At 40.9% G+C, this 16498-nt stretch overlaps 1 protein-coding gene across 1 annotated transcript in view; it reads left to right on the top strand.

Moving 5' to 3' along the window:
• The first annotated feature begins 5687 nt into the window (after nt 1-5687).
• STARD9 (StAR related lipid transfer domain containing 9) overlaps nt 5688-16498 on the top strand; it is a 94620-nt gene continuing 83809 nt past the window's right edge. The window contains exons 1-2 of the mRNA XM_014063212.2: nt 5688-5905; nt 12289-12358. Coding sequence (XP_013918687.2) covers nt 5859-5905; nt 12289-12358 — 117 coding nt within the window. The 5' untranslated portion in view covers nt 5688-5858. The remainder of the gene's footprint in view (nt 5906-12288; nt 12359-16498) is intronic.

Here is a 16498-nt window from a genome sequence, read left to right as displayed (position 1 = left end):
GGCTACTTCAGCTTTCTGCAGTTCGGCTGTTCAAATCCCACCAGGCTCAAGGTTGACTCAGCCTTCCATCCTTCCGAGGTGGGTAAAATGAGGACCCGGATTGTTGTTGGGGGCAACATGCTGACTCTGTAAACCACTTAGAGAGGGCTGTAAAGCACTGTAAAGCAGTATATAAGTCTAACTGCTATTCCCCCCCCCCTTTCGCAGCATTGCAGCCTTCTCCAAAGAGCTAGATCTTTGCATAAAATGTCCAAACTTTCAGCCTAGTCATTTGTGCCTCAAGTGAGAACTCTAGTTTGATGAGCCATTTGTTTGCTTTTCTTGGATATTTTCAAGAATCTTCATTTTTATACTTTATAAGAAAATACTGCTTTAATAAATGTAAGCAGTATCAGTCAATTTGAGAATATGCTAAGCATTTCCTCTCAGCCTAGACCTCCAGATAATTGAAAAAAGCCAGTAGGTCATTGATCTGACTCCCTGCTTTGTCCAGGAATCCAAATTAAAGCTTATCAGACAGATGGCTATCCCATGTCTCTTTAAGTCACTGGGAGATTAACCTTGGTTTGATTAGCGTTGTGTGAATCCAGAGACTGATTTATTTAATAATTGTAAAACTATTGTTTGTTGTATCTGAAGACCCAAGTATGGCATCAGGTTTCAATTCTCTGGTTCTGTAGTTCTAAGCATATTTAAGCAGAAACAGAATAAGGCCCTTCAAGATAAACTTTGGACATGTATGTGTGATTTTTGTGACAACAGTATGGAAGTGGGTTGCCACTCTTATGGGACAAGTTTCCATCTTTCCAATCTAATTTATAACGCTGATATGTTGATAGTCTATTATCCAAGTACAGTACTAACCCAATTGATGCTACTGTATATACTCGAGTATAAGCCTAGTTTTTCAGCCCACTTTTTGGGCTGAAAAAAGCCGCCTCGGCTTATACTCGAGTCAGTGAAAAATTTGCCCGAAATGGAGGAGAAAAAGGGGCGGGGCCATGCCGCTGGGTGACACTCGTGAATGGCCCAGTGCCCCTGTGAGTTTCCCCTCCCTCTGTGTCAGTTTGCCGCGCAGCGCGCACCGCACCATCCCCCCCTCCTCACGTTCTAATGTAATGCAGGGCTGTCTTACGATTCCCCTTCCTCCCCCTCCTGCCGCTCTGCAACGATGTCCCACCTCCTCCTTGTTATGGCAAGCAGCCACATAGCTATGTCCCACCTCCTCTGGTACAGTGATCCAATGATAGGAATCACTGTGCCGTGTGTCATAGGAGGCGGGACATCATCATCACAGCGGGACATCAGCATCATGAGGTGAGTGAAGTATTTCATTGAATACACCGCTAGTTTACTGTTTTTCTTTGAAATAAATATTCAAAAACATTATTGGTATCTATTTTTATTTTTGAAATTTACCGGTAGCTGCTGCATTTCCCACCCTAGGCTTATACTCGAGTCAATAACTTTTCCAGTTTTTTGTGGTAAAATTGGGTGCCTCTGCTTATATTCGGGTCGGCCTATACTCGAGTATATACGGTACTTAAGTTTTCAATCCCAAACTAGATTGACTAAAAGTAGTAAAAAGGTAACATTTCCATTTGATTCCTGGTGACTAAGTGGATTTCTATGCTGAAATTCAACAACATTCATATCATCGTGTTTGGGATTTCAACCTCAAATCCTAAATACAATTTAATTTACCACTAATGAACTTTCCTTGAAAACTAAATTATTAGTTAACATAAACATAGCTTCTTGAAAAAACTGAACGGTATTCTTTTAAAGAAAATTACAAAATTGTATTTGTGAAGTCACGAGGGATTATATTGAATTTGAAAGAAGCTTTATTCTAAGAATTAAATATAACAGGTGTTTAAACAGTTTTCTTAAGTATTAGTGATCAGCAGGAAAAAAAGAGTACTGTTGTATTTCCTGAGCAAACCATAAATTACATTGGCTAGATGCAAAATAACAAAATACCATAAATGACAGGTTGCAACAGCAATGTGCAGTCAGAAATCCTTTCTTTTGGAATACTGATAATTATCACTAGGGGGCAGAATTTATATTGTATAGCACTATAACCAGGCTTTGTTTTACCTGTGATTCTTGGCTATCATACACTCTTATGTAAAAGTGTATTGTACTTTCGGTTTCTATTGTGTTTATTGTGCTTGTAGCAGCCTGAATAGGTTTGCAAAGAACTGTTTTTTATTAAATATAATTTTTAAAAAATGATTTTAGTAATTTACTCAAAAGTTAGCTACCATGTGGAAAGCTTGCTTTGGATTTCTGCTGCTTTCATTTGAACTTCAAAGAATACTTATTGAATAGTTTTAAATAAATCTATGCAACTTGATATTAACAGCAGATTGTAAAATAGAAATAATAGCAATCAAACTGTGACAATCACCTTAAAAAAGAACAATTCTCTCCAGTTAAAGAAATTACCATAACAGATGGAGTATCAAAATAATTTCATAGTGCAAAATGTTCTTGGCATCTTCTAACAAATATAGGAGGTGTGAAGTATTTACCCACTGTCCCCCCACCCCTTTATTTTTTGAAGAGTTGGCCTCTGCTGTTGAGTTCCAGATCAATTAGAAACAGTTATTGGTCCTAATGGTTATATCTTGTCAATTAAATGAAATCCTCCTTCAGGGATCCTGAATGCTAGCATAACCAAGTCGGTCAGTTGTCTGTCTATCAAACTTATATGTCACCCATCTCTACTAAAGGCGACACTTTTGTTGACTTACACTCAACAAAACCAGTATATTAAAATAGTAACTTTAATTTGATTTAAAATTGATAAAAATGGGGAGGAAGGGAGCAAGGGTCTTATCCATTAACTGTTTCCAAGATGCCAGTTCCCCATTAGTACCCAGATTAGTTAGCAAAGCCACATCTTCATGCCTGTCACTGTATATCTCAACTTGGGTGGGGGGGGGGGAGCATGAGGTTTCAAAGGGCGAAAGTCCCAGTAGAAAAGGATCTTCTCTTGGGGCATTCCTTGACCAATAAGGGGTCTGCAGCATGCCTCTTCAGCCAGCATGAGTGAGATGGGCTAATCCCATTAGGGTGAGATGGTTCCTCATAACTTGGACCTATGCCATGAAGGCCTTTAAAGATTAAGAACAAACTCCTTGGACTCCAAAAGAAACTGATAATCAGTACTTGTGGAATAGTGGTGTTAACATGAGCTACCCAGAATGAATGTCTGTGCAAATGCATTTGTGCCAGCTAATGCTTCCAAATACTCAAGGGTAGCCCCATGTAGAGCACATTGCAATAGTCCAGGTTTGAGATGTCCTGGGCTTCAGCGACTGCAGGGACTTCCAATCCAGAAAAGGAGGTAATTGGTGCATTACACAACCTTGCGCAAATGATTTCCTAACCACAATTGCCACCTGCTCTTTGAGCAGGAGTTGAGAGTCCAGGAGAACCTCTACCTGCCAATCTCCATCCCTCATCTCTCATTTTGATTTCTTGCACTATGCTGTCGCTGCCCTCCGTAGATGATCTACTCCCATTTTTTTTCTTCCTGCTGCAGCCAAGCATCTCAATTTTGATCACATGACTGCTGAGCTTCTGCAACGAGGCATAAGTACAATTTATTCCATACCAACCTTAATTTTGAACAGTCACTTAACAAATGGTCCTTAATCTAGGACTATTTATAGCAGTTAAAACAGATTGGGGGAAAGGACAAGCTTTATATAAGAGTGGGAAACATCCCATGCAATCCTCAGATATATTGTCTACTTAAAAGGCTAACAAAATTAGGTTTATTGAGCACCTTAGTGGATGTTCAGAAAAGATAACCTATTCATTAATATTGTAGATGCAGTACATTTGAAGGTACATTATCAGTTATGATTTAAGTTTTTCATACTAGGTGAAACAACAAAATTAAATGTTGATGTGTTGTTGAACTGTATTTCTGTGCCCAAACCAGGCAAACCTCATTATAACTTTGAGAGCTACGCAGCCTTACTAGTTAGTTATTTCTCGGGTACTCAATCTGATAGCACGCCAAACCGTATACAGGTAGTCCTCGACTTATGACCACAATTGAGCCCATTTCTGTTGTTAAGTGAGACATTTGTTCAGTGAGCTTGGCCCCATTTTACAACCTTTCTTGCCACAATTGTTAAGTGAATCGGTGCAGTTGATAAATCAGTAACATGGTTGTTAAAGCAAAGAGGGTTTCCCCATTGATTTTGCTTGTCAAAAGATTGTAAAAGGAGATCATGTGATCCTGGGACAAACCCACGGTCATAAGTATGAACCAGTTGCCAAGCATCTGAATTTTGATCACAGCAGCACAAAGATGCTACATAAGTTGCAAGTGTGAAAAATGGTCATAAGTGACTTTATTCAGAGCCGTTGCAACTTTGAGCCGTCACTACATGAACTGTTGTAAGTTGAGGATCACCTGTATGTTTGCCGTCCTTTAGAAGTCCTTGTAAAGCGACCACAAGCCAAGGGCCTTCCTACTTGGCTGTCCAAACAACCGGTCAACTGCTTGTCCGTCCCTCTTTGTTATTATATCGGTCAATTGCTAGTCTGTGTCCACACACACTCTCCGTTGTAGCCGCAACATGGTCCCGTCTTTGACAGTGGTGGATTAAGGTTTGCTGGTGCCCTAAGCACTGACAAATCTTGGTACCCCTCCTTTATACATGCTGTAGAAATCTTCATTGGGTTTTTTTCTTTCTCAACTTTGTAGTGCCCCCTTTGGGCCTTGGGCCCTAAGCACGTGCTTAGTCTGTGATGAAAGAAATGTTCTTCTGGGTTCGGCTCCAAGCGGGGAAAAAGACACTGGAGACATGGAGACTGCTTGGAAAGATGGTTTATTGGTGGCTTGAGTCCTGAACAGAAAAGGTGATCACATGCTTCAATGTTGGTGGAGAAAAGAGAAGGAAGGACTGAGATGCTGAGTCCCTGGTTTTATGCCCTCTCTGGCCTTTGATCTTGATCTTGTATTCTGATCGGTTGTCAGACTCCCATGGGGCCATGCAGGGGCAACTCTCTAGGTTGTGTTTTGAATCCAGGTTTGGTTGAGCTCTCAGATGCCATGTGGTGAGTTGGGTAAAGTGCCAATATTATCATGCCTTAATCCCATTCCCCTAGAGCTGAAGTGGAGAACTCTTTATTATGTAAAGGGACTAGCTTGGCCTTAATGGCCCATTGACAAAAAAAGGGGGGGAGACAGGAAGCTGCAGGAAGTTTCTCTTTAAAAAGTTTCTTCCTTTCACATCCAGGGAAATATAATATTCTGCCTTTTCAACATTTCCTAGGATATTTCATTTATCTGGAAGAGGGCTGGGTGATAACTTTCTACACCTGCTTAATGGTTAATGCAACACTGGTCCTTGGAGTATCCTTTGAGAGAGCCCACGACACGGCAAAATCAGGATCATCGCGTCGTTTTGTGCCTTTTCCAGGGTGGGTCATGAGATCAGCAGCCCAAAGCTGCAGACATTCCCCTCCGGGTAAAACCTCTCCGGCGTTTCCTCCTCGGTTTCTGCGCTTGAAACGGGCCACTTTGCCGCCCACCCGAAAGTCGAAAGGAGCCGAAGCCGAGGAGAGCCTGTGGCGCAAGCAGCCCAAGCCGCCCCTCCCCATTTCCTCTGCTCTTGCCAAGCGGGCAGGCCTTTCCCTCCCCCCCCCCCACGTCCCCCAAAGAACGGGCGGGCGGGATCGGGCGGCGGCGCTGCTTCCCTCGCTGGTGGGGTGGGGTGCTCTTCGTGAGTGCTTGAGCGGCAGCTGAGGTGCATAAGCGGGGTGATGTGGAGCCGGGACTCGGACGGCCAAAGCGGCGCCGTTTCTCCCCGGGGGTCCGAGAGGTCATGGCGAACGTCAAAGTAGCTGTGCGAGTCCGGCCCCTCAGCAAAAGGTGAGGCAGCGGCTGAGGAACGCAAAGGGAGAAGCCTCGAATGCGCGGACTTGTGTCCACACGTGCTTGCCCAAGTGGCGAAAAGCTCGGCTCGGGTGCTCTGCGCAGCTGCGCCCTTTTCTCCTTCGAGCTTTAGGGGAGCGGAGGCTTGCTAGGCTGGCCGGTTAACTTGCGCTCCTTCCGGGAGTGTGTTTGTGTTCGTGTGAAGGTGGTTGCCTGCGCGCTTTCCTCCTCTTGGGGAACGTGGGAAGCGAGGGGAGTCGCGCTGGATTGCAAGGAGGTCGGGACTGTCCCTAAAGTGTAGCGTGCAGAAGAGGGAATTCCACTACACGGCGTGACCAAACAAGGAAAGCCTGCTTTTGGTTAGGAAAACGTGCAAGGGCTGTAAGAGAGCTAAGCAGAACTTAATGTTCAACCCTGAGCTACAAATACTCTCTTCTTTCGCTACTTTTTAAGAAATGCAATTTCAGATGTATTTTCTGCATCTGCTTTCTAGTAATATTGAATATATCCCCCCCCAAAAAAAGTTGTCCAAGTTGTAACCTATGCTTCGTTTATATGGAATACTTTTTAACTGTGTTTATGGTACCCTGAACCAAATGAGTGGTATGTGTAAACGCAATCCGTGTGATTAGTGGTCAAATGGGTTGGGAGAACTCAGAAAATTGGGTTAATTGAGTACAGTAAACCATGATTGAATTAACTGTGTTATGTGAAGGCAATAATATCCTCCTTGGGGGATTTGTCATTGAAATCAGGATTATTAATTACCAGGATTTCAGGCTAGATAAATAATTTTGATTTCTTTCCAAGGAAGATATGAAACCTTTCACAGTTACAGTTTATGGACACAATAAATACCCTACGTGTTGTGAAGATGCAGATCCTTAGAGACTGTATTTCCATTTTTTAAAAAATGAGAAAATGTGATTCTTCCATCTATCTTCCGTTGCTTGAATGAATGCTTTGTGAAATGGGTCACATGTGTCATGATTTGAAACTGGGTGCTACCCATCAGCTTCCCAGTCATCTCTGCCCTATTCAGTACATTTTTGTTGCTAATTATTTTATGTCACTGAGTATCATGCTTTTTATAAGCACTGGCCTTATTTTTGAATACAGATAAACCTTGTCTTACAACAGTTCATTTAGTGACCATTCAAAGTTACAACAGCATTGAAAAAAGTGACCTTTGACCGGTTTTCACACTTACAACGGTTGCAGCATCCCCATGGTCATGTGATCAAAATTCAGATGCTTGGCAACTGACTCATTTATGACTGTTGCAGTGTCCCAGGTTCATGTGATCACCTTTTCTGACCTGACAAGCAAAGTCAATGGGGCAGCAAGATTCACTTAACAACTGTGTTACTAACTTAACAACTGCAGTGATTCACTTAACTGCGATAAGAAAGATGAGACTTAACTGTCTCATTGAGCAACATAAATGTTGGATTCAATTGTGGACAAAAGTCAAGGACTACCTGTATAGTACTTATCTAGGCTTAGTTTGTTACTATCAAAATATTCAAAAAACAAGTACCCATTTTTCCATGTAGCCTGAACAATTTCAGAATTCTTTGTTCTAAGCACTCACTTCTGCTGAACAGACTCCCTACTAGAGTGAATTCGTCTGTTTCTTTCATTTAGTAATGAAAGACCTTATTTTTCAATTTAAACTGTAGCTAATTTGAGGTTTACCTTACAATGAGTCATTTAACCCTCTGTAATTTTACTACCTGATCTTCTTTCCCTGCTTTGTGGCTTGAGCTTCATAATTAAGTAATTCCACATCTCCTCATGCTTATCTGTTACTGAACAGATAATTTTGATTTACAAAATTGCAGTACTGCAAATTCGGCTCCCATAAATATTGGCTATACTCCCTGCACGGACATGTGTGTATAATAAAATAATTAAGAGCATGTGTATTTATGGAGTTTGGGGGAGGATAGGAGAAAGAAAACTTTGGAGTTGTACAAAATCTGTGACAAATAATATAATCCCTCCTTTGGAGAAGAGAGGGAATAACAAAAAAAAAAAGTAAAACAGCTGCAATCTGTATACTGTCAGGTCTTTGTTTTGGGTGCAGCTCAATGGCTACATCATGTTTTCTGACATTTGGCCATTATAAATAACTTTCTTCACTGTTATAGGCAAAATAGTTTCTCAGCCTTGCAGTGTTATGTTGACATTCTAAGGCAGTTAAGCTTTAATTGGCAGAAACAAAGAAACATCTTAAAATACTTATTTTTGTTCCTTTTTATGTGCCCAAACTTCAGCAGTGCAGCTTTCTAAGCACTATACTTTCAGTGACTGCATGTACTGCCTTAGGCTTTCATAAGGAGAATAAACAAATACAAATAAAGAAAAGAATAGCTTGAAGCTTCTTTAGAGAGAAAAAAAGTCCTACGTCTCCAGCTGTGCTCATCTGTGTGCTTACACCACTCTAGTTGGGGAATTCTGGGAATCGAAGTCCACACATCTGACAGCTGCCAAGTTTGAAAAACAATGAATTGTTTACTTCTGGTTTACTGACTAAATTATAGTTGGCTGAGTCTCTACTGCACGCTGAAATGGATTATATGTTTTATAAACCTTGACAGAAAGATTCACAGAAGGCACTAAAACAAGCCACAACTTAGCTTGTTACATGAACCGAGCCATAATTTGTGCCTGGACAAGCTAAGTGAAATATCTGGTATTATTCTGTAAACTATGGTTTATATGTCAGTTTGTGTGTGAACGTATAAAGATTGAAGCTAGTAAAGAGGAATCAACAATTTCCAGATTAGATGAAACAGTAATGAAAACATTAAAGAGATATTTCTGACTCTCGGGGCTGGGAAAAGAACAGCAAAAGGTATTTTGACTTGAAAGGATGGGAGGAAGTAGATTAAAGGGATTTAAGGATTTGATTCCAGGCAACAGACAAACAGACATGTCTTTTTTGTTGCCTGCAACAATGCATCTTGAATCTTTAAGCCAAATCTCTGAAGCTTCAACTGTTCTTATTGTTACTATATGTGAGGTTGACTTTCTGAAGAATTGGCATTGCCATGTCTAGTGAAGTCTGACAGAATGAAAATAGGATGTATTAGTAAGAAGGATGAAAAGATTTGGCTGTGTACAGTGTACACAGAACATTGGACAGCAGTAAAGATTATTGGAAGTTCACTTCCTTCTATCCAGCGCGTAGCATATAAAGGATGCTTGATCAGGTTCCGCAGTATTGTCTGGGACGCTAAATATCTTCTCCATGGCCGGTTTTCTTTGTTACCTTCTGGGAGGAAGCTTTGCAGTATCCGAAGCAGAACAACTACATTCTGCAATAGCTTTATACCATATAGTATCAACCTTTTTAACCCTCAACACACTTTTTCCGCTATGTATTCTGAATGGTCTGTGATTAATATATATGTGTGATTGTGTGCATATGGATATGTATTGATGTGTATGTATATATATATTTCTTTTGACAATGGGCATCAGAATTTCATTTTTTAATTTGTGCCAGAAAAAAGTAACAATAAAGCTTGTCTGTCTGTCTGTCTATCTTTCATGAGTTATGATTAGGGGAACTCCAGGATTTGTAATAGTCCGATCCAACTTTGATTTGTTTAAAACTGTGAGCATTTTCATGCATACACGAAGCCTAGTATTCATTTATCAGTGTGGCATCTGGGTCTTGCCAGATGGCACTGCTTAATAGGTGCTGGACCTGACTCAATGGGTAGATGTAACTGACAGACAACACCAAATTCTGCAAAGACCTTCCTGGCCAAGACTGACATCTGGTCTTCAAACAAGAGTGATAAGTCCTGAGGGATCTCTAAATTGCACAAAGGTCTGATTTGGGAATTGACATCCCATTTAGCACCAAAGATGATAAGTTTCCAGCACCCAAAGGCCTCAATACCAAGAGCCACTCAGTCTTTATAAAGTTTAATCTTTGGTTCCCTACCCAAACTCCCATAGCTTCCAAACACTGATAAAAGCATCACAAAATTTGCCAGAAGCAGAGGTGATACTTCACCCATGACAATGGATGATCAACTTCAAATAGATCAGGGATCTGCAACCTTAAACCCGATCTGGGCCAAAAGAGTCGCATGCAGCTCCGGAGCAACAGGTTGCAGACCACCGACATAGATGCTAAACAGGAGTGGAAAGAATACCAATCCTTGTGGAAGTGTAGAAACCACATCCAAGAGCAGAAATTCTCACTCCTGATTAACACCAACTGGAATTTGCACCAGGAGGAGGAGGAGAATGATACATTGCTACCCACACACAATCCCTATAGTTGGTGTAGGAGGATACAATGATTGATTGCATTGAAAGCCATCAAGAAAAGCAAGGGTCTATGTACTCCCCCCCACTATTCACACCAGAGGTCATTCAAAGCACGATCAATTCTGGTTCCGTACCATGTCCAAGTTTGAAACTAGACTGAACATTGTCCACATAATCTGCTTTCTCCAGGATTCTCTAAAACTCTTGGTGACCATCTTCTCAACAACCTTCCCCAAAAAAGGAAAAGTTGAATACTGAATGAATTGCCCAGTATGGTTGGGTGTAGTGATGGCTTTTTTTTTAGGAGAGGTGCTAACTAACTCCTCCTTAAGAAATAAAGGGACAACCTTTTCTCTCAAGGGAAGAGTTCGCCACCGTCAAAAAGTAACCACTTGTCACCTCCCAGGAGGGCTTTGGCAAGCAAAAGGCACATAGATCTAATAAACAGGTAGCCAACCTCACAGTCATGAAAGCACTTTATCCAGGCTCAAAAGGATTTTAAGAAACTTTTAAAAATCTAAATCGATGAATGTAGATGAAGGAGTTTTTCTTAGTCTTAGGGCAGCGTTGGTGAACCTTTTCGGCATCAAGTGCCGGAACGGGACCGCATGTGTGCGCACGAGCACCTGTGTGCTAAGAATTAGAAGAGCAGCCTCCAGGCATGCATGCGCACACCAGGAAGATAATCTTCCGGTTTCTGGCACATGTAAGCACACCGGCCAGCTGGTCTTCGTGTGTGCATGCGCGCCAGAAACCGGAAGACCATCCAGAAACCAGGAGATCATCTTCTGGCCACACGCGTGCACACCAGGCGGCTGCTCTTCTGGTTTCCAGCCGCTCATGTGAAGACCAGCTGGCCGGTGTGCTGGAACCAGGAAGAGGCAATGGCTCACGGGCCCAGAGACATGGCTCTGCATGCCACTTCCGGCACACGTACCATAGGTTCGCCATCATGGTCTTAGGGGTTTATTAAGAGTGAGTCCTTCTGCTGTATAAAATTTGCTTCCTCATTGCTGGTGACGTGAAGGGCATATTGCAGACATGGCAGATTCCTTTGATTTTATTTCCCAACCCTCTAATCAGATGTCTGCACCCACCAGTAATCCTCCATAATAAGGGTTGAGCAAGAGCAAGGATTTGACAAGCAGGGGTCAAGCGATGTATCAAAACTCGTTCCTAGATTTATGTTAGCATTTTGTGTGGAAGAGAAGCAAATGAAGGGCAGCTGAGAAGAAGAACAGCTCCTTTACCTGCCTTCTCTTCAGCTTGGAGTCAGCTGCTGCGACTGAGAGACTGGTGTCTTTTCCTTCTCTGAGGGATACAAAATGGTTTAATGAAGATATATGCTTTGTCTTCAAGTCGGTCTTGACTCTTAGGAACTGCTTGGTTCGGTTCCTACAGTTTTCCTGGCAGCATTTTTTGGAGACAGCTTATCATGTCTTCCTCCTTGGACCTAGAGAGAGTGACTAGCCCTGAATGACCCATCTGGCTTTGCAGCTAAGATAGGACTAGAGCTCCCAATCTCTCCAGTTTTAGCCTTTCCACTCTACACCAAACTGCCCTCAGGATAGGGAGTACAAGGCACAGTTGCAAAATGCCCTGCTTTAAAATGATTGCAAATATACGTCTGGTTTACCTTTATTGCCATCGGTGCAACCCATCCAGCCACTGGGCAGTGTGGAATGGGGAGCTTTTTCTGCCGGAAGGAAGCAAGCATGAATAGTGGCAGAGGAAAAGGCCTGGCATCCCAAGGGAAGGGGTGCGCCTCTACCAGTCTGAAGTGGTTCATAGATGCTGGGCTGACCTACGACATACAGCCACTGTTATGATTGTTTGTATGCTTAGAATGTGGATTGGTCCAACTGAACGAACCAACAGGGTTGGTCAATTTGATGACTCTCTTTGCACCTTTTTAACTAGCTATTTTCGATGCTTACATTGTAATATGCAGAAAAGTGTGGAAAGAACCCATAAGTACTTTCAACTGCTGTTCCTTTAAATGAGATTTTAAGATTGCCATGTTTGGCTTTTAATTTAAAAAAAACAACCCCTTATGCCTTAATTGTTGTTTGTTCTCATATTTACAGAGAGCATGCAGAAGGAAGAGCAATAATTGTGGAAATTGAAGATAGAGTGGCAACAGTAAAAAAAGTAAAGGTATGTTCTTTGGTAATTCACTATCTGTAAATTTGCTAGAGCTAGCAAACTATAATAGCTGTATGATGACTGATCAAATACAATCAATGTGTTGTAGGGATGAAAGAATATTGTTCAGTATAGAGGTAGACTCTATACAGTGGTACTTCCTTTGCTGTCTATCACTTAGGATCTCTACATACCAAATGCAAAGTATTTCTTAAGCCTCCAGAGCAAGCTTTGAGTTTTACTAGACCTGGGGTGTCAAATTCACGGCCCATGGGCTGGATGTATCAAGCGCTGGCCACGCCCATGCCCGGTTTAGCAAAGGGGGAAAAGTCATGATAACGATGCTGTGACAGCATGAATTTGACACCCCTGTACTAGACTGTCGGAGAGACATGGAGCAATCTAATCCAATGGTGGGTGCCATTCAGAGGTGGGTTGCTCCTGGTTTGGCCGGGTAGTGGCGGTGGTGGGTGACTCCGCCCACCTGAGCGGACACTTCTACGCATATGCAGAAGTGGTGTGCGTGCGAGCGAACCAGTAGTAAAAAAAAATGGCAACCCACCACTGTTACCATTTTATCACTAGGCCGATATAAGTGAATATAATTTTAGTTAGAGTAGAAATGTGGATTCAGCTCACCATTCATAGATGAAACTCATTGAGTAAAGCTGAGCCTGCCACAGATTTATACTTTATAGAAGGATTAAAGAAAGGAGTCACTATTTGTTTGTCATTATAGACTGTAGGGGGCAGTGCTCATCTCTGTTTCAAGAGCCATTGAGCCAGCACTATTTCTGCGGTCATGTGGCCAGCATGATGTCACAGAGTGCTGTTACCTTCTCACTGAAGTGGTACCTATTTATTTACTTACATTTTCATGCTTTTGAACTGCTAGGTAGCAGGAGCTGGGGCAAAAATAGGAGTTCACCCCATTGCCCAGTGGTCAAGTCTTGAACCTGGGCTGGCAGCTGTCCAGCTGACAAGCTCAGTATCTTAACTGTTGAGCCATTGTTCTGCATTTCAGGATGATTATGAGTGAGAAAATAATATATCTCATATATCATTTAGCAATTCTGGAAGTAAAGGGACAATATGAATATGATATATAAACTATCTACTTGGAAAAGAAGCATATGAGTTTCATTTTTTCCAGATTTACCTACAGAATACAGAGTCTGCTCATTTAACACCCTTAAATGTAATTTTCAGCAGTGCTGAAATCAGAAATTCCTATACTTTTCCCCCTTCATTATTTCTTGACTATTTCTTAAACTGATATTCCTTAGAAAAATGATTTTGAAAACACTAGCTGCATTTTTCACAATAGCTTAAAATTCAAAGACTAATTCTTGAATGTAGTAAATATTTTGTGGTATTTTGTTTAGGAAAGTGCAGATTCAAATGCTGAATTTGAGCACTGAGTAGAATCTGAAAAGAAACCAGTGCCAAGAAAAGCTAAAGACAATTCAATACAAAATGCTAAAAGAGTTTTAATTGTCCATCTGGACAAAGTCAGACATAACAATAAGGGGGAAGGGAAGTAATAGAGTCATTTCATATATATTTTTAAAAAAATTGCAGTTGTGTATTGTATGGAAAATCTGTAGAAGTCAAAAATAAAATAGGAAGGAAATGCAAAAGGTGGCGGGTGAGAGAAGCTTAAATTGGCAGACATTCTGTGCTCCATATAGAAAAGGAGTAAACATGTTTGGAACCTTAAAATAAATACTAAATTGACCTCCTTTTAGACCCAAAGCCTATTCTTTTGCATTTCAAGTGTACCGTAATATTTTATTCTTTCAGGACAGGAAAATAAGCACTCAAACAAATACAGAATTGGTGTTTTTTAAAAGCACTTTTTTCTGTCTTGCTCTTGATAGCAGTCTAGTATGATAGCAGCTATTTTCTGGGAAATTTAACAAAAATGTGTATTGAATTGCAGCTAACATCCTTGTGGACTGACTAGCTATAAGAGACTGCATCTGTTCCTTTTTGGAGATTCTTGAAGGCTTCCTTTATAGGCATGGGAAACGGAGCTGGGGTTTTTCCAGACATTAGGACTCCTGAATGCTACTGTACTCTCTTAGTCAAAAAGTAAAATGGGCCAAAATCAGTTTCTGTTGGCAATATATCTTACAATTCAGAAGACACATAAGTGAATTATAGGGTTACCATGATTACTGTGGGAATTCTACAGGACAGATGCTTCCTATTTCTTGCTCGGTCTTTGTATCTGCTTGCCTGCCTGATTATTTTAGGCAATTTGCTTAAGATAATTAGTGTTTGAAACATCTTAGGAAGCAGTTTGGCAGAGATCAAAGAACTAGATAAGTAATTTCCTTGTTTTAAATTCTTTCCGGAGTTGGGCTAGTTCACCCATTCTAGGAGGAGGACAGCAGATAGTGTTTCCATGTCATTTTAGAAAGTTCAGAAGATAAATTGCCTGTTTCTCGCAGTGGGTTGTGCAGCGGATGGCATATTGCTTAGAAATATTACTTTTTGAAGCTGATGTTATACATATTCTGCTGATAGCAACCATGTAAACCTGAAACAATCTTTAGACTATTAACCCAGTTATAGATGTGAGAATTAGTTAGAACAAAGTCTTAATGAACATAATTCTATAGTTTAAAATGTTGAAGTAACTCTTTGTTCTCTTCTTTCCTACTCAGCAAGCTTAAGGTGAGGAAGCCAAGACATGTTAAATCAGCCTGCATGCAGGTGTCTTTGTTTCAGTGCTGCCTCTTGGCAACAGCCTGGATTAGTCTTTGCAGTTTTCTTGAAGAGAGAGACAGAGACAGAGTGAGGCAGAGACAGTGACAGAGAGACCCAAAGTCACCCAGCTGGTTTTGTGCCTAAGACAAGAATAGAACTCAAGATTCCCTGTTTTCTGTCCCAGTTACCTTAGCTCTCTGTGTCACTCTGTATTGTGGCTGCTAAAAATACAGTATCTTCACGTATCTTAGGACTGTTAGAAGTTTTGCTTGCGTAGCATGCTGCTGTGCAATAGGCAGCTATTAAAATGCAGGTATTCACAAATAATCCTTGATATAATAATTGGTTTCTTTGACTGGGAGAATCTAGCCTAATAATACTCACATTCTACTAAAAGAATTGCCCCATGCCAACAATGTCAGAAAACAATTTCAGTTCTACAGTATTTCTAGGAGCCTAGCATATACATGCAGTGCTCAAAGTTTTATTGTCCAAGATCCAAACTCAGCTCCTCTCTGGCATCCTTTTGGGCTCTTGTAGCTTATTTTTTTCCCCTTGAAAGAGTTCAATCTAAGTTCTTGAAGTTTATCTTCCAAGTATGCCTGCTGCGTTCCAAACATGGTGTTTTGCCATGAATCCGGCCTATTCAAAATAGAAACTTCCTCTGGATTCATATCCTCTTAAACTGGAGTAGGCTCATTTTTTTCAAACTAGCTTGGTCCCTTTAATTCTGTCTGATAGCTTCCAGCATTGGGCAATGCATAAGGAAATTAAATTCCTACTGCTTCTCATAAGCAGCCATTACCCTTATGGGCTACATACATACAGTAGCTAATCTTAAACAACTTGACATCAACTTAAAGCTATAATCAGATTTGTCACTCTTGTCCAGAATGGCTCCTTTTGAGCCATTCTATACATTTACTTCACCCAGGCAGACTCTAGTTTGGGTTAATATCTTTTAGTTCTTTTAGTATTGAAATCGTAACAACTTCTTATGTATTATTATTTTCTATATGTTCCATCATTACATTTTCTCTAGATACAATGATAATTGCAACATAATGGTTCTATGTATTCCACACTGATGATTTTACTATTCTGTTATTTTAAACAATCATTTCATTGCCTTGTGTAAATTGTGTTGTACTTTACTGTATTAATTTCTATGCCCCAAACTTTTACATTTTAAATTACAATTTTACTTGCATTATTATATGGTTTTATAACTTGTTTTACTCTAATAGCAATAGCAATAGCAATAGCAATAGCAGTAGACTTATATACCGCTTCATAGGCCTTTCAGGCCTCTCTAAGCGGTTTACAGAGAGTCAGCATATTGCCCCCAACAATCTGGGTCCTCATTTTACCCACCTTGGAAGGATGGAAGGCTGAGTCAACCCTGAGCCGGTGAGATTTGAACCGCTGACCTGCTGA

This window comes from Thamnophis sirtalis, unplaced genomic scaffold, assembly GCF_051295495.1.
Source record: "Thamnophis sirtalis isolate CommonGarterSnake01/CBP01778 unplaced genomic scaffold, rThaSir2_p1.2 scaffold_1, whole genome shotgun sequence".
In the NCBI taxonomy this organism is placed as follows: domain Eukaryota; kingdom Metazoa; phylum Chordata; class Lepidosauria; order Squamata; family Natricidae; genus Thamnophis; species Thamnophis sirtalis.
This window is presented reverse-complemented; position numbering and strand designations above follow the sequence as displayed.